The 18,884-nt window shown below is 37.0% G+C and overlaps 1 protein-coding gene across 5 annotated transcripts in view; it reads left to right on the top strand.

The window, feature by feature from the left end:
- The window catches only part of VAV3 (vav guanine nucleotide exchange factor 3), a 179,692-nt gene that overhangs the window by 147,885 nt on the left and 12,923 nt on the right, over positions 1-18,884 (top strand). For all 5 annotated transcript variants that reach the window (XM_087732765.1, XM_087732762.1, XM_087732764.1 and 2 more), the window contains 5 exons: positions 3,488-3,553; positions 8,904-8,938; positions 10,703-10,819; positions 11,485-11,572; positions 15,792-15,921. In XM_087732765.1, the coding sequence (XP_087588891.1) occupies positions 3,488-3,553; positions 8,904-8,938; positions 10,703-10,819; positions 11,485-11,572; positions 15,792-15,921 (436 nt within the window). The remainder of the gene's footprint in view (positions 1-3,487; positions 3,554-8,903; positions 8,939-10,702; positions 10,820-11,484; positions 11,573-15,791; positions 15,922-18,884) is intronic.

Below are 18,884 nucleotides of genomic sequence, written 5' to 3'. Positions count from 1 at the left end.
CAATGTGTAATAAATCAACCCCTGTTCTGTTTAAGGATTTGCTTTTATTTAACTGACGAAGCCATCTGCAGTTATCTCATGTGAAGCTTCTCTTCGGAAGACAAAACCTTTCTTGGGTTGTCTCAGTGCTTGTTACATTCATGGTATTGCTCAAAATGCAAAGGCAAAGTTTTGTACTCGTCACAGTACTTGGGGGTATTTTGTGTGATGAGAGAGTCTGTCCATGTGACTTCTCTACTGCTGCTTTCGCTTTGGTCTTAGTGTACTGTCCATAGAACACATACTTCACTTGTAGCCTCTCCTAGCCCAATGAAGTGACGCACCTGTGTCCCACGGCTGCACAGAGCAGCATCTTCCAACAAGTGGTGACATCTAAGGAAATTCTAAGATTGTTGCTTGGGCAGAGAGTATTTCTTAATACTGTACCTCTCATATTAGCAATGTGACACCCATCTACAAGAGGGGCTGGAAGGAGCATCTGGGGAACTACAGGCCTGTCAGCCTGACCTTGGTGCCGGGGAAGGTTATGGAGCAGATCATCCTGAGTGCCATCATGTGGCATGTACCGGCCTGGGGAGGAGTGGCTGGAGAGCTGCCTGGTGGAAAAGGACCTGGGGGTGTTGGTTGACAGCCGCCTGAACATGAGCCAGCAGTGTGCCCAGGTGGCCAAGAAGGGCCAATGGCATCCGGGCTTGTATGAGGAATAGTGTGGCCAGCAGGACCTAAACCATTCTATGACTCTGATTCTGTATAAGTCTGTGCACTGATGTAGTTTCTCACCACTTCATTTCAGTGAATGCTCAGTGTCCTCCAGATGATTCAGTTTTTGCTGCAAGTGCCATTGATTTGTTACCCACAGAATACTTAAAGTGCACATATATGTTACAATATGGCCTATGGCTTGCAGTTCAGTTTCCTTATTCTGAATGTGTATCCATTATAATGTCTGCATTGTGATAATGATTTAACCAGTACAGACCACAGCTAGTCTCATGATCTTTGCTTCTGTGCTGGGTTTTTAAGCTGCGCATCATATCGCTGTGTACTGCTAGCAGTATGCAAGCAAAGTAATGTAATGTTGGCTCTACATCATATTGTCCCATGGACTGGTCTTTCTGTATATGCTACAGTTTCTTCAGTGGCTGTAATGTGGCTTTATTTTTTTATTTTTGTTTGAGGTCATAGAACAGCTCAGTTTGGTATAATTCAGTGCAGCTTGAATCATTTAAATGTCTGCACATCAAAGCTAGCTTTCATTCTAGTTTTTGGGGTGTGCAAATAGATTTCTGGAAAAACAGTAGGAAATAATCTTGTAAGTATTCAGACTGTATTTCTGACTTGCAGGAGAAAGCACTATAAACATTATGAAACACTATCGAACATTTGAAATGATGTCCCTTTTTGCACTTTCAGAAGGTAACACAGCGGTCTGTCCCTGAGCTCATCAAATTTTGATCCTTGGCTCTTTTCTAGTTGTTGTGGACATACGTTGCATGATGTGTCATTTTGTTCAGATTCTTTCACTTTATATAAATGTTTCTCATGAATAGCAGTGGTGTGTGGGCATGTACAAAATTAACGTTCAGTTGTGCTCCTTCAAATGCTTTTTCTCATTAATATATTTTATTCAGTGGCTGTGATATCACTGGCTATTCAGATAAGATTAGTATTGTAAATAAGCGTCACTTAGATCAGAGACTGTGTCAGAGCTGTGCTTGTAAGTTAAGTCTGTACTTCAGAGGGATTCATGTTTCAAGAGTAAATAGAATATATGGATGCAAAGGGTAACCTGGATTCAAGCAGATAGTGGGAAAGAGGGCAAGGAAGCTTTGCTGAACACTGGTTTAGATCTATAAGATTGTCACTTGTTTGCACACAATTCTTTTTTTAATATCATTGCTGTTCAGCATATTATAGCTTAAATACTGCTTAACTGCTTTTCTCTCTCCTGTGCCTCCTTTGCACTTCTCTGTATAGTTGGTAAAGATGGCAGTTACTGGCGTCACTATCTGTGTGTGATAAATTGCATAATGATCTCCCTAGGAAAATGATGCACTCATTTATTGTGCTTAGAGTATCACAATCAAAGAATGTTTTCATTTTTTCATAGACCCTTGTAAATTCTTGCTTTTACATTCAGCTCTGCCCTGTTTGAAATCACTGAATTCTGTTTTGTATGGTGGTACTAGGGTACAATTACACATTTGGTGTTACAGAAAGAAAATGAACTAAAACCCCAGAGAAATTCCATGTCTGTTTCTGAAGCATTTTTTCCCCTTTTAATTTTTTTTTTATGTTGCAGGTATGCCATAAAAGATAAATGTAATGTTCAATATTACAATGCTTGTAAAGTACTCATTCTTACTCTCATTGCCAAATGCTGATAGTATATTATGTTTACAGTCAGTACATTAAATTTCATGGAGGTTAGGCATTTATGTGCTTTTAAAAATCTGTTAAATGAAAACATTTGTTTGCCAAAAATACATGTTTTGATGCCTTCATTTTATGTATCTGGGTTTAGAAATTTTAGCTATGTGCTCTGTTCTGATCTGAAAAATATGGTCAGCATGGTCACAGCCAAATGTTTACTAGGACTAGAAAGTTGTTTTTATTTTGCTCTTCTGTCTGGCTGAGGATGCGTTCTTCAGGAGGGCTTGGTGGTGAATTGTGAGCTGCTGAGATGTGGCTCTGTGACGATCAGGTCACTTTTGGCCCTTAGAAGCCCGGAGTAAATTGGTGGTCCTGCAACTTCGGGGCAGCAGTTGTGTTGTATAAAAGGCTCAGTTTAGGCCATGCTGAATGCATTTCTGCAGCTGGCCTTCCAGTTGTGTGAGTGCACCTACAACATGTTGTGAATAGGTCATAGACAGAGAGTTAATATTTGGTTCTGTTAGTATTCTTGTGCCCACCTGATTTCCAATGATTTGCATCACTTATGGAAACGCTCAACTATAGAACTTCGTATCTGAATTGGCTGATGGATTATTAGCCGTAAGTTCCCACTGGAGTTAGCATGATTTCTCAGGTGCTGCAACTGCTGCTGCGTGGTGGTGTAGTCATTTTGGGGATCTGTCATGTTGCAGTGTGGCAGCTCTCACTACGGTGATGCGAGCTGAAGAGGAACTAACTTGAAAGGAGAGAATTAACGTTAATAAAGATACCAGACACGGGCAGATGTTGACAGAACTGGGAATCACAATCCAGGCTCTGAGCCCCCTTCTTGCATCTCATCTCTCAGAGCTTTCAGGTGTATCAGCTATAATTATTAATTATATAAATAAAAAAAACCCAACAAACAAAAAACAAAAAAAAAAACCCAAAACCACAGCAAAACCCACACAACTGTTGAGTAACACTTTATTAGAACAACATTTTGTTTTAAAGACTCTTCGATATACTCTGATTGTCCTAAATCCCTGTGCATGTATTATTATTTAATATTAATCCCCATTATGTCTCAAAAATGGATTTTTTTTTTTTCTAGGGCAGAAATCTAACAACAGGAGAGCTTGGATTCTTCCCAAGTGATGCAGTAAAGCCTAGCCCATGTGTAAGTACAGTTGTTTAATGCTCTTTGTCATCTTACAGAAAAACTGCCTAGTTCATACCATTGCTTTATTAATCTTACCTTACAAAAATCATATTGTTTCTAGTTCCTTTGTGTTTTCGCGGTATGTTCAATATTGCTTAAAATGCAGCATTCTAATACTTTTGGTTATCAGATGTAAGTAGGACGTGTCAAGAAAACATGTTTGAGAAGCAGATTTAACTTTTGGGAATATTAATAAATTGAACTGTCTAAAGAGTTTCCAGAGTATAGAACAAACATATTTTATGTGAAAGTGCACTTTCTTCCTTCCCTAGCAGTAAGGTGGGAATGCTGTGGTTCTAATCTATTCCCCAGTCACTTTGGGTTAGAAAGAGGGATTACACCATACATAGCGAGTTTAAAAATGAGTAAGAGTAAAACTAATATAAAACTTTGAATTCAGACTGCTCAATAAATTTTCTGCTCTCTGTAGGTTCTTACCTGCCTTTATTTTACACAAGGATGTTCTCAATCTAGAAAAGTTCAGGATAACAATAAGAAAAATTATTTTATAATATGTACTCAATTTGTATGCAGACATGATGATGCATTAATACATTGTATCCTTGCTTCCTTCATTCTCTGCCCTCTATAACACTGTGCATCAGATTACTCTATGTCCCTTTGTTGAGATTAATTGATGTAAACCCGTAAAACCAGTGGTGAATCATATTCTTTACTTTGCTTTAAGACAGCTTGAACTTCTTTTAACTTGATTCATAGCAGTTTGACTCATTAATAGAATTGCTTTCGTTACAGCGATCAAGATATGCTACTTAAATCGTGTATAAGTAGGTGGAATCAGCTGTTAGTGGCTGCATTTTAATATGCCTTTGAGGCTTATACTGTGCCTTAGTTTCTAAAACAAATATGCATGTGATCCTAAAGAATATAAATACATTAGGATATCTTGAGACATCTTTAGTACCCTATATTTTCAGAATTTTTTTTTATGTGCAAAATATTTGTAGGTACAAGGTATCACAGAATGGTTGGGGTTGGAAGGGACCTCTGGAGAGCATCTAGTCCAGTCCCCCTGCTAAAGAACGTTCACCTAGAGCAGGGCGCACAGGATCATATCCAGGCGGGTTTTGAATATCTTCAGAGAAGGAGACTCTACAGCCTCTCTGGGCAGCCTGTTCCAGTGCTCCGTCACCCTCAAAGTAAAGACCTTCTTCCTCATATTCAGATGGAGTGTCCTGTGTTTCAGTTTGTCCCCGTTGCCCCTTATCCTGTCACTGGGCACCACTGAAGAGAGCCTGGCCCCATCCTCCTGACACCCGCCCTTAAGATATTTGTAAGCATTGAGAAGATCCCCTCTCAGTCTCCTCTTCTCCAGGCTAAACAGACCCAGCTCTCTCAGCCTTTCTTCATAAGAGACATGCTCCAGTCTCCTAATCATCTTTTTAGCCCTCCGTAGGAATCTCCTGTAGTTTCTTGTCTTTCTTGAACTGGGGAGCCCAGAACTGGACACAGTACTCCAGATGTGGCCTCACCAGGGCAGAGTAGAGAGGGAGGATAACCTCCCTCGACCTGCTGGCCGCACTCTTCTTAATGTGTGCTAGATTGGGTGAGAGAACAGATCTGGAATAAAAATGAAAATGTTATGTGAACTTAGCTTTCTTCCCTCCATTCCTTGCTTGTTGTAGAAGTTGTGGATTTCCCATGCCATGGTGCCAGCTCTCCTGGACACAGGCAGTACCTGCTACCTATTGGTGTTAGGTTCTTGGAGCCACCCAGTCAATCGTTGTATAGTATCATTGACAGCAACTGTAGCAACATTTTAGGAACGACCACTGTACTTTAAAGCAGAGGAAGTGGGATATCCAAAGTTAGGAAAAACTCTACTGGGGTGTTGTGAAAATTACTTTCTAGTCATAAAGCTTTCTGCTAAATTTAGAAATATACTATTTAGAGGAGTATTGAAAATAATACAGTTTTACAGAATGAATAAATATTATTCATGAAATGTTACCAACCGGTGTCATGATCAGAACAAAAAGATAAATTGATATTTTACCACTGTTAACTTGGAAGGATGAAATATAAACATCTTATTATGATAAACGATGCAGTTAAAGATACTAAAACATCAATCAGGTTTTAAACATGCTATAACTTTTACTGTTATTATTAAGTCTAACAGTCTTTACAACCAGCTGATATAAAAATGCCCAGAAACTGCATAAAATACATACATCAAAAGACTTTAGGAATGAATATTGAATGAAAAACTGCTGAGCTCCAGAATATCTATATTCCAGACATTTCACAGATCTACCTATAAACAATTTTTTCCTCTTCGCAATAAGTAGTATATGTCAGCAGACATTTTCTGCACCATATGAGTAATATCTGGTTCTTCCTAGCTTCCAGTTTTCTCGTTTCTATAGAGGCATTGAATACATAGCACAGTATAAGCCAAGAGCTTCTGGAATAACATTTGATTTTACTGTATTTCATGATGATGAACAACACTTGTTAAGTGTGTATATATATATATATCTATCTATATCTATATCTATCTTTGTCCATTCAAAATTAATGAAAAGGACTACTCATCTACTGTTTAACTGCTCTGAAGAATGGACTTAAGCCATCTTTGAATTTTTATGTCCTTTCCAACAGAGTAGGCCTACTTGACAAATTAAGAATGTTTATTTTTTTTAACTATTCTTTATTCTCCTGCTGCTAATAGAATGCATGTTATTTAATTAGTCCTGTGGGGGATAATGCAAATCATTAAAAGTGCAATTCTTCTGTAGATGAAATGTATTATTAAAATATCTCACAGCATGTAAAGACTCTGTAAGTGCCTGGTTGGCCTTGAAATGTTTCATTTGGTCACTTGAATAAAACATTTCTTGTAGGAATTCTTTGTCAGCATATTCATGATCTGTTAACTTTTTTCCAATCTCACCATTAGAAGCAAAGGTACCCGTGTAACACCATCAGTAGCTGTAGGGCTGTGAAGTGCCACTGCTGCGGCCAGTGGTAGTACCTGGCTGTGTTATGCCCCCTACACTTCAAAGGACTTTGTGTACCACCAGCACTACAAATGCTACCATTTGAGAACCCTTTGTCTACACGATTTGGGAGTAATGCATGTTTCCTTGTTCTCTCCCAAGAACTAGACTAACTTAGTGACTGTTTTAACACTTGGATAGATTTACTGTTGTGCAAGCTGAGCATGTGACCCTGGTTTTATCACAGAGAACTATTAATGTGTTCTGCACTACTGTCTGCTTTGTTATTTAGGAAAAAAGTAAGTTTTGGGCTGTACTGTAAAATTTGGAATTTTATCATAAAAATCTTGGATTGAGAGGCATTAAAGTAAGTGGTTATGTATTTAGTTTGAGTGACCATTGTGTCAAAGGCAGTAGGCAGAGCTTTGTAAACTCTGCAACTTTTGGTTCATGGAAATGAATCTGAACAGTGCAGGGACAGAAGTTACATCATAAGTAGTTTTAAAGTTAGCCAAAACCCTGTCCTGTCACAAAAACCTGAGCAGTTTTGTTTACTTCTGTGGGGAAAGAAACGTTAGGAGAGATACTAATTTAATTCCTAATCTAAGTTTTTTGAAAACTTACTCAATAAAAAAATGTTCTGAAGTTATCTAAGAAAATACTTAGCCAGTTTTTTAAGTGAAGCGTTTGGAGTAAATGCATTATATAACTCTAGCATCGAGGCTTCTTAGCATGAAGATGAGAGCCTTAAAATGGTGAAATTGTAGCAATTCTTACTTGTTTCAATAATTTAGTAATTTTGCATTCCAGTAACTGTGCTTTTTTGAGGAGGCTGCAAGATAATATGTTACCAACACAAGTGGTTGTAAATATCATATTCCTCTGTACATTCCCTCAACTCATACTGTCTGCTGTCATCTAGTTCATGATATCTTGGTTCAAAAAATCACTTCATATCTTCCTATTCTGCTTTTTTCCATTCAAAACCTGCCTGTTACTACCTCAGCAATACTGCCAGAATATACCACAGCATTTTGGACAGGTTAACAAAAAATTTGCATTACTTGACTATTGCAACTTTAACTGCAAAATACTGTGATTAAATATTCAGGGAGGTGGGGGTTTTGTGTTTGTGTGGTGGTGTTTTGTTTTTTTTTTTTTTTTTTTTTTTTTTTTTCCTTTTTCTGTTTTGTTTTCTGGGGGCTTCTTATTGTCCCACCACTGGAGTTTATTTCAAGGTCAGGTCTAGAGACTTGATAGAGATCTCAGTTGATACCTGAGTTCAAGTTAGTGGGAGTTGTAATTGATTTCAATTTTGATTAATATAAGTTTGTAGGCCTGTATAATAGTATCTTCCTGAGTTGATCTGTGTTTGGAAGTCTGTGTTGAAGACATTCTGTATATCATAAATAAAAAAATATGAGAATGTTGCTGTAATTTTGTCCCTATTATTTTCCAGAAAATAATAAAACATTCTTTGGTTTTACTGGAAGAAAAAAAAGAAATAATTTGCTTATCTAAGAATCTATGGCATTAGGTTATAAGTCTGCAAGATGTATGCTAAGCTTCCACTAAAATCAGTTTTTCAACACTTTGCAAGTTTCACACGTTGTTTTAGAAGAGTGGGGTAATACCAAAGTATCATACACAAGTTGGAGATGGTCAAGATGAAATGCTGATTTTCATGAGGACAGCTATACTGTGCATCTTGTGCATGTATAAACGTTATCTATGCATATGTTTATGTATACATATAACATCCATTTTGCAAACTGATTGTAGTTTGGTTAATTTTTTAAATTTAATTTGAGAATCATATTCCATGCTTATTAAAATCCAGTACAAGAGTTAACCAAGTCAAATACAAAGGTATGAATGATGTCATAGGATACAATCTATGCATTATCCTCATCTCTCTCAGATTATATACTATACTTCCTAGTAGACAGTCTTTCTAAGGCCATGCATGAAGTGGATTTTGTAGATGTTACTGTAAATTTGTTGTACATTTTAATGATACTTTTCAACGATATGTAGCATTGGGCTATTTCATGTATGAAATTTGAATGTAGGCACTTTCAGAAAAACTTCTAACAGTTTAATTAAGTAAAAAAATCTGTCACAGCAACAAAGAGTTAAAATATTCTGTACTACTTTCAGAATGGTATGGAATATTTGTCCTTTATTATAACTTCCTTCAGAAGAAAACAGACTTGCAGACTAATTAGACTGTTTCTTTTAACTTGTTTCATCTGGATATTGACAATTAGATCAATGCTATCTAATTTGTGTTGATTAGAAAAAAAATCTTGATCCTCATTCTCTTGTATTGTTTCATGTCCTAGGTTCCTAAACCAGTAGACTACTCTTCACAACTGTGGTGAGTCCCTGTCTAGTCTTACAAGAATCTCTTTGAAAGAAGCAGTCATAGAAAAACAGCTGTGTTTGTTACAATTTAACTTATATTGGTTTAACCTTTCTAGGCTTCTGAAGAAGGCATTGCGTAATGGTTTGGGAAAGCAACACCATGCATTGCCTAAAAGCATTTCTGATGTAATAAAGTGCTTAATGATTTTGACATTTTGTTTACAAGTCTGTAGCTGTGCAGCCTTAGTCCCAGAGGTCTGAAATAGAATAATAAGAGAGGAGTATAATATGAAGCGTGCAAGTAGATCTTACACGATAAGTGAATAAAGAGAAGGAATGATGTTAAAGACATCTTGTCTTGTGAATAATTCTGTGTTTCCTTTTTAAAAAAAAAAAAAAAAGACGGTAGAGATATAAAAGGACAATGTATCAAAACTACAACCACTGCTGGTCTGGGGCTTAGGTAGTGTGTGAACTATTTACTGGAATTTAGCTCACTTCTAGAAAAGACATGGTGATTCTGAGAGAACAGAATAAGCATCACTTGTGTTCTTTCACTGGTTTTATGCTTTGTCATTTAGATGTGAGTTCTGATTTCCTCTAGTTTGCCAAAAGTGAAATAGGAATCAGAGCTAAACAAATACTGATTTTTCATAGGAAGCCAAATAGAGTGTTTAATATTTAAAATTAGTATTTTAAACGAAATTCTAACATTTGCTGTATTTATAATTTTGTTAGAAGAAAGGATATCATTGGGGTCAGTCTTTATCTTCTAAGGATTTGTAATACTTTACTGAAAAATTACCTTAGGCTGAAACTTGCTGTAAAAAGTCATGTATTTTGTGATAAACTTCAAAGTGTATGTTCCCTGGTGTGTTTCATAAAATAACTGTTTTTTTACTTAAAGCTCCCTTCTAATCGGTAGTAATATATTAGTATGAAATTTTGCATAGTAGTCATCTGTGATGTGGACTATCTTTAGACTACTTTCTAAAGTGGTAAAATAAGCATCATTTCCCTGGAAGCTAGGCCACTTTATTCACTTAACAGTTTAACCTCTAGTTTTGCAAATAAATGTCTGCTGACAGCCTCTCGTGAAGTCCCACCCAAACCAGCAAGGCAGAGCAGGGGCACAAATCTGCTTATGCAGTCAGGTCGCAGAATTGGTGACTTATTTGTCTTAGCTTTCGACTCTTACCATCAGCTCTTTCAAATTTGGACATATTAGGCTGAATTTTTTTCTTTGCTTGTGGATGCAGACTTTAGCCTTCAGAGGTTATGAATAATTATGAAACCAAATAAAATAGCGTGTTTGTATAAATACCAAATTTTTGTATAGGTCCTTTTTTGACCTAATATACTATCCGTGGCTGATTCTCTGCTCTGTTGAGATAAATCCCACTAGAACTCGGGGAGGTTCAAAGGTTCTGGACTATTGTTTTATTGTTTCACTTGCAACATGTTGCAAAAAACATTTGGTTTTATGAGCTATTCAAGCCAGTAGTCATTCAGCTAATCCTCAGGCTTGAGTACTTTCCTTAACAGGCATTGTATTCAACATGTGCACAAGTACTATTCTAATTAAGAATTCCCCCCCCTGGAGTTTTTTCATGCTTTATTCTTCATTCAAAGATCTGGAAGTGGTATTCAGTTGCAACTGATGTATTTTTAGGTCCCCATCATATGCAGAATATTGGGACTCTGCATTGCATATTTGATAGACCTTTTTTGTAGCTTTGCAAAAATCATAGGCAATTTTTATTGTTCTCTGTTACAGGTTTGCAGGAGCAATGGAAAGATTGCAAGCAGAGAGTGAACTTATTAACAGAGTAAATAGCACTTACCTGGTGCGGCACAGGACCAAAGAGTCAGGAGAATATGCAATTAGCATTAAGTAAGTGGAATAAGATCTCCTACAGAAAGTTTCCTTGTTCTCATTTATGTTTAGGTAATATTTGAAATAATTAAGGAAAATTTTTTTCCTTTTATATAGATTTTTATATAAATTTTTCAATTTATATAATCATACACAGCCTTTCAGAGAGTCAATATAGGAAAACTGAAGTTGCTGACAAAAGTACCTAGGACTTAGAATAGGAAGGTAGCAATGGTTTTATAATGCTGGTGTAGCAAATGGGTCTACAAAAATGATGGTCTAGTATATTGGGTAAGAGTAAGCAAGTGTTCGGAGTGTAATGTGATCTGCTTCTCTGAAGTGAATGTTTCACTGACTTCAGTGAGAACTTGTCAAAGCCCTTTGCATCTCGGACATTTCAGTAAAATGTGGGTTCATAAATTCTGTGGATGCAAGTAAGAAATATATGGGAATTCCCAATTAAAATGAACAGTTGTGACTTCTTTTCTGAATACAGATTACCTCTTCAGCTGTACTTTAATAAATATATTTGGTTAATTAGACGTCAACTTTGTTTTGGCACAGATATACATTTTGTCTTAAGAATTTATTCATGTGGTAGTATTGGGGCATGCCCTCAGGTAATTATTGATTGTGTCTGATTAAAAACACATTTATATTTATAAGTTATTCATTGCCCACAGGTACAATAATGAAGTGAAACACATCAAGATTTTAACAAGAGATGGCTTTTTCCACATTGCAGAAAATAGAAAATTTAAAAATTTAATGGTAAGCATTGATTAGGTTTTTAACAATGTACGATTTTCTAGGTAGCTGTTGCTCTTAGTGAGAGCTACTTTGGTTTGTGAAATTACAGAAGGCTGTGACAGTGAGAGATTTAAATTGTTTCCATACCTGCTAATAGGATATTTTTTTATATTTGCGGTTTATTGTCTAAGTGATGGTAGTACATGCTTAAAACTACATATTTATATTTAGGACTGGACTGTATCCCTTGTAGTGATGGGGAAGAGAGGAGGAATTTGAATCCCATGCATCAGCCCACTGTGAAGTTAGGCTGAATCTTGAAAGGAGAATTTGATGTCTTTGGAAATCTTTCTCTATATAGTAATGATCCCTAAAAGTAGTAGCCCATGTACACTTACACTGCTGAACATAATGATGGCTGTTGATGTGTAAGTTCAGAGGGAGAAGGATGTAAGGTGCAGCTCTGTCAGAGAGCCCAGAAGAACTCGGGAGAGGCTGGTCTTCCTGGTCCTGGTGCACCAGGCAAAGAAGTGCAGCTAGAGAATGGGCTTGTCTAAACTGCTGATAGCTCAGAAATCCTTGTTGGAACAATAGTCACCTGGAGTCAATATCAACCAGTCTAAATTAAAGCAACTGTGTGGCTACTTCGAACTTATACTCTGTGGCAGCAAACTGCTCACTGGCAAACTATAGTAATAACACACAAAATGTAGGCTCTCTCATTAACTTTCACTTCAACTATAGGCATAGTTCATCCCCAGAAAAAGGAGTTTGGTGTTACAACTGCCCAGACCAGTGAATTTTCAATGTTATGTCAGAGTCATCTTGTACTGGGAAGAAATTCCTTTTTTTGAACCTTAATTTGAAAGAGTTTCTTGACAGCTCATTTTGCTCAGACAAGACTCATAAATACAAGGTGTCTGAATAAATTACCTTAGTGCATTTGTAAAATTTTACTGCTTAAGCATTTTCTGATGCATTGTTAAAGGAAGCTTGTTCAATATATTATATTTACTGCAATCAATTGGATTAAGACTTACGCTGCAGCCTTCCTGCATGCATATCCAAATACTCTAAAATGATAAATAAAAATGAAGGACAATGCAAAACAAGAGTAGGGAGAGAAGCTTTAAAACCAGGAAGCCTTAGAAATTATTTTAATTTAACTGCTGATACTCTGTAAAGCAAGAGCATCCTACAAGTGGTAAAAAATCAAGCAGAAATCTATGCTTTGCCTGGCCCTAATTGAAATAAGTGTTCCTTAAAATGGGAAGAACGTAAATTTCCTGATGAGGAATGTACCAAGCTGTTTCAGCAGCCTAATGTCTTCATTTGACACTTAAAAACCAGTCAAGTGTTTAGTGTTAGGGCTGGGGACCCATTAGTAGCAACAGAAATCATGGCATTCCTCAAACGCATGAAGGTGGCTACTTAGTCTGCATACAGTACAAATGATTCACTGGAAACTGATGGGAACATATGAGTGCTCTCAGGATGTTGACAAAGCACGTGAGCTGGAGACGCATACTGCCAGATATCTTCTTATGGCAATGATGCAGTTTAATGCACTGATGCAGGTTTCAAAATAGAGCCGAATGATCAGAGATATAAGTACGGGGCACAAACTTGGATAAAAAAGAAACAAAAAGAATGTGCGTTGCGTCAAAGAATTGAGAGGACAAAAGACATTTCTACTGTAAAGGCCTCATCGCTACCAGTTTAGCCTTGCTGACATTCAATTAGGAAAAAGTAATTTCATAACTCAGTTTTAGGGTATTATGAGGTCTGCCCTTGAGAGTTAAATAGACAAGTGATAGTGCAAGTACTGTTTGCATATGCTGTGGAACAACTGCTTTGTTCTGGGTAGATGCAAGAGGAAAAGTAACAGTGCCTGGAAGAAGAGAGGAACAAAAGTAGTCCGAGTAGAACTGGGAGCAGAAGAGAGACAAAGCCAGCAGCCATGGAAACCTAAAGTAGTGATCTGCAGTGATACAGTGTTCTTTACTACCTTGGGGGTAACAAAAGTAGAACAGCTCTTGTACATAGTTTTCATAGTACATTTGGAAAACTTTCACAAGAGTAATTAAAATGTGCTGAGTGTGTAAAGCAAGGCAAGGTGCAGTGAAAGGTCAGCTCTGCTGCTGATGTGAATCATGGTAATGTGACAGACTCCTGAGGAGCACTGTCCACACTGGCAGGGGCTTCTTACCTTGCTTAGCTGTTTGTAAGCTTGTGACTTCTGCAATGAATGTTGTAGAGGCTGGTTGTTTGTCGACTGTTTTCATGGAAGAATGGTATTAAAAGCTAAGCTTTTAAAAGCAAATGAATCTTTGTGACCCAAAATAAACTTTTTCTCAGTTTGGAACCGTTCTACTTATTATGCCAACAAATAAAATCTGTCCAGTTGAAGTTCTTACTGTCTTGCCAAACAGTGTAATTCTTACAGACTTACGTGATGCAAAAAGGTAACAAAAGTTTCATGCTAATTATTTTTGCATTTATCCAGAAATATACTTTGAATGCTCCTTACCTACAAATCACCCTCTCTTTTGCCTTGGTAGTTTGTATGTCTGGGTACTCTGTGATGATATGTGACAGAAAATTTGGTTGCTGACAATTGTAGCTTGCATGCTGTGCTGATATCAGACAACAAAGCCGAAACAGTTCTTATTCTCCTGGCCTTTCTGCTTACTTGGAGTGCCTGGCAGGTCTGTGATTATGAACTGTTAAAAGCAGTTGTAGATTCTTACTTAGCTTTGGGTTCTGCCTTCGAAGCAGTTTCAGAGACATGAACAACAAGCAACAGCTCGCAGTGTGGGGAGTGAAGTGCTCCAGAGTCCAGTTCAGAAGATAATCTTCAGACTATTATCAAGAACTTATGGTTTATGCACTAGATCTTGGACTAAATAATTTGAGTGTCATTTTGTTTGGCTGGAATTCATGTATCACTGATGTAGGCTGTTGTAGGCTAATCGTTTTGTTGATTTTTTGTTTTAAACTAGAAGGAAATGATTGAACATAGTACTATTTCCTTATTTTGACCTAAGCTTGGCTTGGTCAACTTTCATTTTGGAAATCTAAGTGTGAGTAGGTGGAGTGGAATGACTGAGTTACTGGTAGGAGTGAAAGATTTACAGTAAATAGATTGCTTTGTGCTTGCATTTCTGAAGAGCGAAATCCCACAGTTGAAGTATCATTAATCAAATGAAGTAAGTTTGCTTTGAATTGTCTGGTGACTTTCAATCTTATTCTAGGCTCTGTGTACAAACTGTGTGATATTGACATTACTAGGGCTAATTCAAAACGGCAGGGGTTGAAGATTGCAAAGGAATAACATGAGCTGTCAGTATTTTGATGGGTGTTGCCTTCTTTAGAAACTAAAGTAACTTATCTCCTTGGTTACATAATCTATTTGAGCTAGTTTTTTATATTTTCAAATATATGCGTGTGTGTGCATGCGTATATATAAAAATTGTGCGTATATATAAAATTTGTGTGTGTATATATGTGTGCATATGTACGCACACACACAGACAAATTTTTGGATTGGGCCCAAGGAGAATCATAGAATCATAGAATTGTTAAGGTTGGAAAGGACCTCTGAGATCAGGAAAGCACCTCTGAGATCAGTGTGAAATGCGGGATTTTTCAGTCAGTATGTGCTATCTGGAAAAAAAACCCACAAACCACCAAACAAAAAAAGACCCCACAAATTCGAATGGCAGAGCCTTGAAAGTTTTACATGGTCTGTTATCTGCTCATTAAGTTGCTGTTGACTTACATGCTTATATGCAAGCCTTATGCTTTACTTTTGATCTGTGTACTTAGTAATGCATTTGTGGATAAACATCACTTACCATTGCAAAAGAAATTTGGGAAAACAAAGACAGTTACCATTATATACTTAACAAGCAGCTGACCTTGCCTTCTGCCTGACTTTAGAAAAGCAAATACATGCTCAACCTGGCTCAAAGGAGCAATAAGTGTTGACTCTGACAATAAGGTTTTACTTAAAAAAAACCAAAACAACAAAACCCAAAAACCAGTTAAGTGGCAGTGTAAAAGCAGTCAATATTTAGAATACTTGTTTTTTTTTTAAATAAACATGTACTGTGGGATGTTGTATTATAAAATAAGGTTACTATAAAATAAGGTTAAAACTGTCATGGACTGTACACCAGAATGTTGAAATGGATGTGATTTCAGTTTCCAATGACATAGTATTTTTCCTTTTTGAAAGGAGCTCGTAGAATACTATAAGCACCACTCTCTGAAAGAAGGCTTTCGAAGTTTGGATACTACTCTTCAATTTCCATACAAAGAATCTGAAAACTCAGTGGGACAAAGGAGTAACAGAGCAGGTGGCAACTGTAAGTATTATAAATGTTTGTATATTATTTTCTGTCATATGAATATTAAAAGGACAAGGTACTTTGAACATCTTCATTTTCCATTTTTGACATATAACCAATTAATATGGTAATGCTTTTAGCTAGGATTTTTTGAAGCTAAGCAGATTCAGATCTGCCAGGAGGTTTATAAACATGTCTAGCAAGTTTGTCTTGCTGCCAAACTTAAAATCTCCCTGATATTCAAAAATCTATTAGGCATGCTGGTGAGAGATTAAACTGCATCCTGCCTGGTTTTTTTCAGACATTTGCATACATGTAGATACAAGTGTTAATAATATTTGTGACAATTTCTAATCCTTAAAAAGGGATTTAAATAAATCAGTCTTGTAGTATAGCCATATGAAGTAGCATCTCAGTAATACCGCATAAATTTCTCAAAAACCCCATTAGATTTACAGTATCATAATTATTTTTATGCCTGCCTTTTAACCTTAAATGTTTATTAGAGGCCTCTAAGCTTCTGAAAGTTAATGAACTACTGTACAATGTAAATAGCAGTTAAAAAGTTTTTAAGTTTAGAAATAAACTGAGAAGATTTACAATGCATGTGGTATCCTTTATTTAACTTATTACAACTTAAGTGGAAGTTAGCAGTGGCTGTATCTTTGTACTGCAACAGATAATAAGAGGAAGATAAAAACTGATGGAGATTTTAACAATATGAAGACTGCTGTGGAAGGCCATAGAGTCCAGTCTAGTCTTTGTGATGATGAAGCTGGCTGTGTTACTTTCATTTGCTGTGTTTGTGAGCTTTTGTTTACTTGCTTGCCTCTGTTCCATAACGTTTCTATAACTTTGGATACTTTCTTCCTCTCCTAATTAAAGTGAAGATAATTTAGGACAGATGATTGTAAGAAACCAGTGTGTGTCTGTGCATTTCATTTACTCTCTGTCTCTCTCTCCCAATTCCTCTTTATTCCTTCAATTTCTGTTTTCTTTCACTGCTTCCCAGGACTTCTGTCAGTTGTCTCCCTGCTGTGCTGCATCTCAATACATCTCCGTTCTTGGTGAATTTATCTGTCCCATCCTTTCTTATCCCTTTATCTTGTGATCTCCCTTTGCTTCTTTCTTCCTCTTGTCATCTCTCATGCTTTCCTCATCCCTTGCCTCCTCACAGCATTGAGGCTTTAATTGTTGAGAGGATATGCCCTGCTTAATTTACTTTGCATTTGTTTTGATTATTATTGACTGTGAGCAGAACCAATTTGTTTTCTTTCCTTTCTCAGGCCAGTTAGAATGTATCTATAGTGTCCACCAACTTACTAGTCTGCAAGAGCATTAGTTCAGTCATTTTGTGCTTTACAGGATACAAGACTTGTGGTACATCCTCATTACCTTCAGTCCACATACAAAAGAAAACATTTCTTTTAACAAGATCTTTTACGCAGAATGCGGAAGAGAGAGAAATAAGTGTGGGATGCTCTCTTTTTGGTCAAGGGGATGAGAAAGTGCATATCTGCTACAGTAAATATCAGCTGTTTCATGTTACAGACTATGCTGGTGTGAGCTGCCAGGTTTTGTCTTAGGCCAAACTGATCAAAAAACCCTCACAATTCTCAGACTCCTCATATAAAATTTAATATATTTCCACAATTCTGCTAGCCCACCTAGATTGACTCTGGATGACACTGTCATTTAATGGATGTGACAGTTTTCTTTTAGCATGTCCCCATGAGTGTGGGGGTTTTTTTGGTTTTTTTTTGTTTGTTTGTTTGTTTTTGTTTTGGTTTTGTTTTTTTTAAGCAAAATTTCCACGATTAACAGCCCATCTGTGAGTCTCACTGCTCCATTTTAAAGCTATCCTGTTAGTTTTTACCAAGTTGATGTTAGAATAACTATATATCTAGGCTGTGTGAACCCTGCTGGGCTGAATTTGGAAAGAATTGGTAAACTTTAAAGTTCTGTTTAGTAAAGGAAGCAAATAAGTCATGGGACAGCGGTTGAACATAGAGTTCACTTCACAGCCCTCAGTGAGAACGGCCACACAGCTGTTTTTTTGACCTCTTCCCACTTAATCTGAGTGTAAGAAAAACAGTTGTTGAAAGGAAGCCAGACAGATCAGCTGAAGAGAGAGGCACTTTCCCTTTTTTTTTTTTTTCAGTTGTGCAACTGCTCAGTGTCACATTCACCGTATTTTAACAAGCACAGGGCTGACGCTAGTGAATGCAATGGACTTGGGCAGTTTGAATCTGATTTTAAGAAGGTTTTGGATTTCAACTTGGTATTTTGCACTATACTATTCACAGGACTGTATCTGGATTTTTTAATGAGTTAATCTTTTGAAAAGGCTTTAGCTTCTTATTTGAAACAGCTGGTCTTTACCATATATAATTGACAGAATAAGCGGGAAAAGTATTTCTAAAAAACATGAGTTGAACCACTGTAGACTTTGACAGAGTTGTATAATTTTCTGCTGCCAAAGTCTTTGAGCTGCTGTGAAATTGAATGGCAATGCCAAATTAACTTCACTTTCTAGAAGAATGTGAGAAGGGATTATATGCATTTTTTGTAATTGTCAAGTTTTCATTTACCCATTGAAGGAAAGAACAATCAAGTGGCATTTCAGTTCACTTGTAATTTCTGATATCATAGAATCATAGAATGCCAGGTTGGAAGGGACCTCGAGGATCATCTGGTCCAACCTTTCTAGCACAATCTAGACAAGATGGCCCAGCACCATGTCCAGCTGAGTCTTAAAACATGTTCAGCGTAGCGGAGTCAACCACTTCCCTGGGGAGATTATTCCAATGATTGACTGTTCTCATTGTGAAAGATTAACCTCTAATGTCCAATCGGAATCTCCCTGGGAGTAACTTGTGCCCGTTAACCCTTGTCCTCACCATGTAACTCCTTGTAAAAAGGGAGTCTCATCTTCTTTGTAGCTCCCCTTTAAGTACTGGTACGTGGTGATGAGATCACCT

The sequence above is a fragment of the Nipponia nippon genome, unplaced genomic scaffold (assembly GCF_047370975.1).
Source record: "Nipponia nippon isolate SJK-2023a ecotype South Korea unplaced genomic scaffold, ASM4737097v1 scaffold_5, whole genome shotgun sequence".
Taxonomy (NCBI): Eukaryota; Metazoa; Chordata; class Aves; order Pelecaniformes; family Threskiornithidae; genus Nipponia; species Nipponia nippon.
Note: the sequence above shows the minus strand (reverse complement) of the source record. Positions and strands in the feature narration are given on the sequence as shown.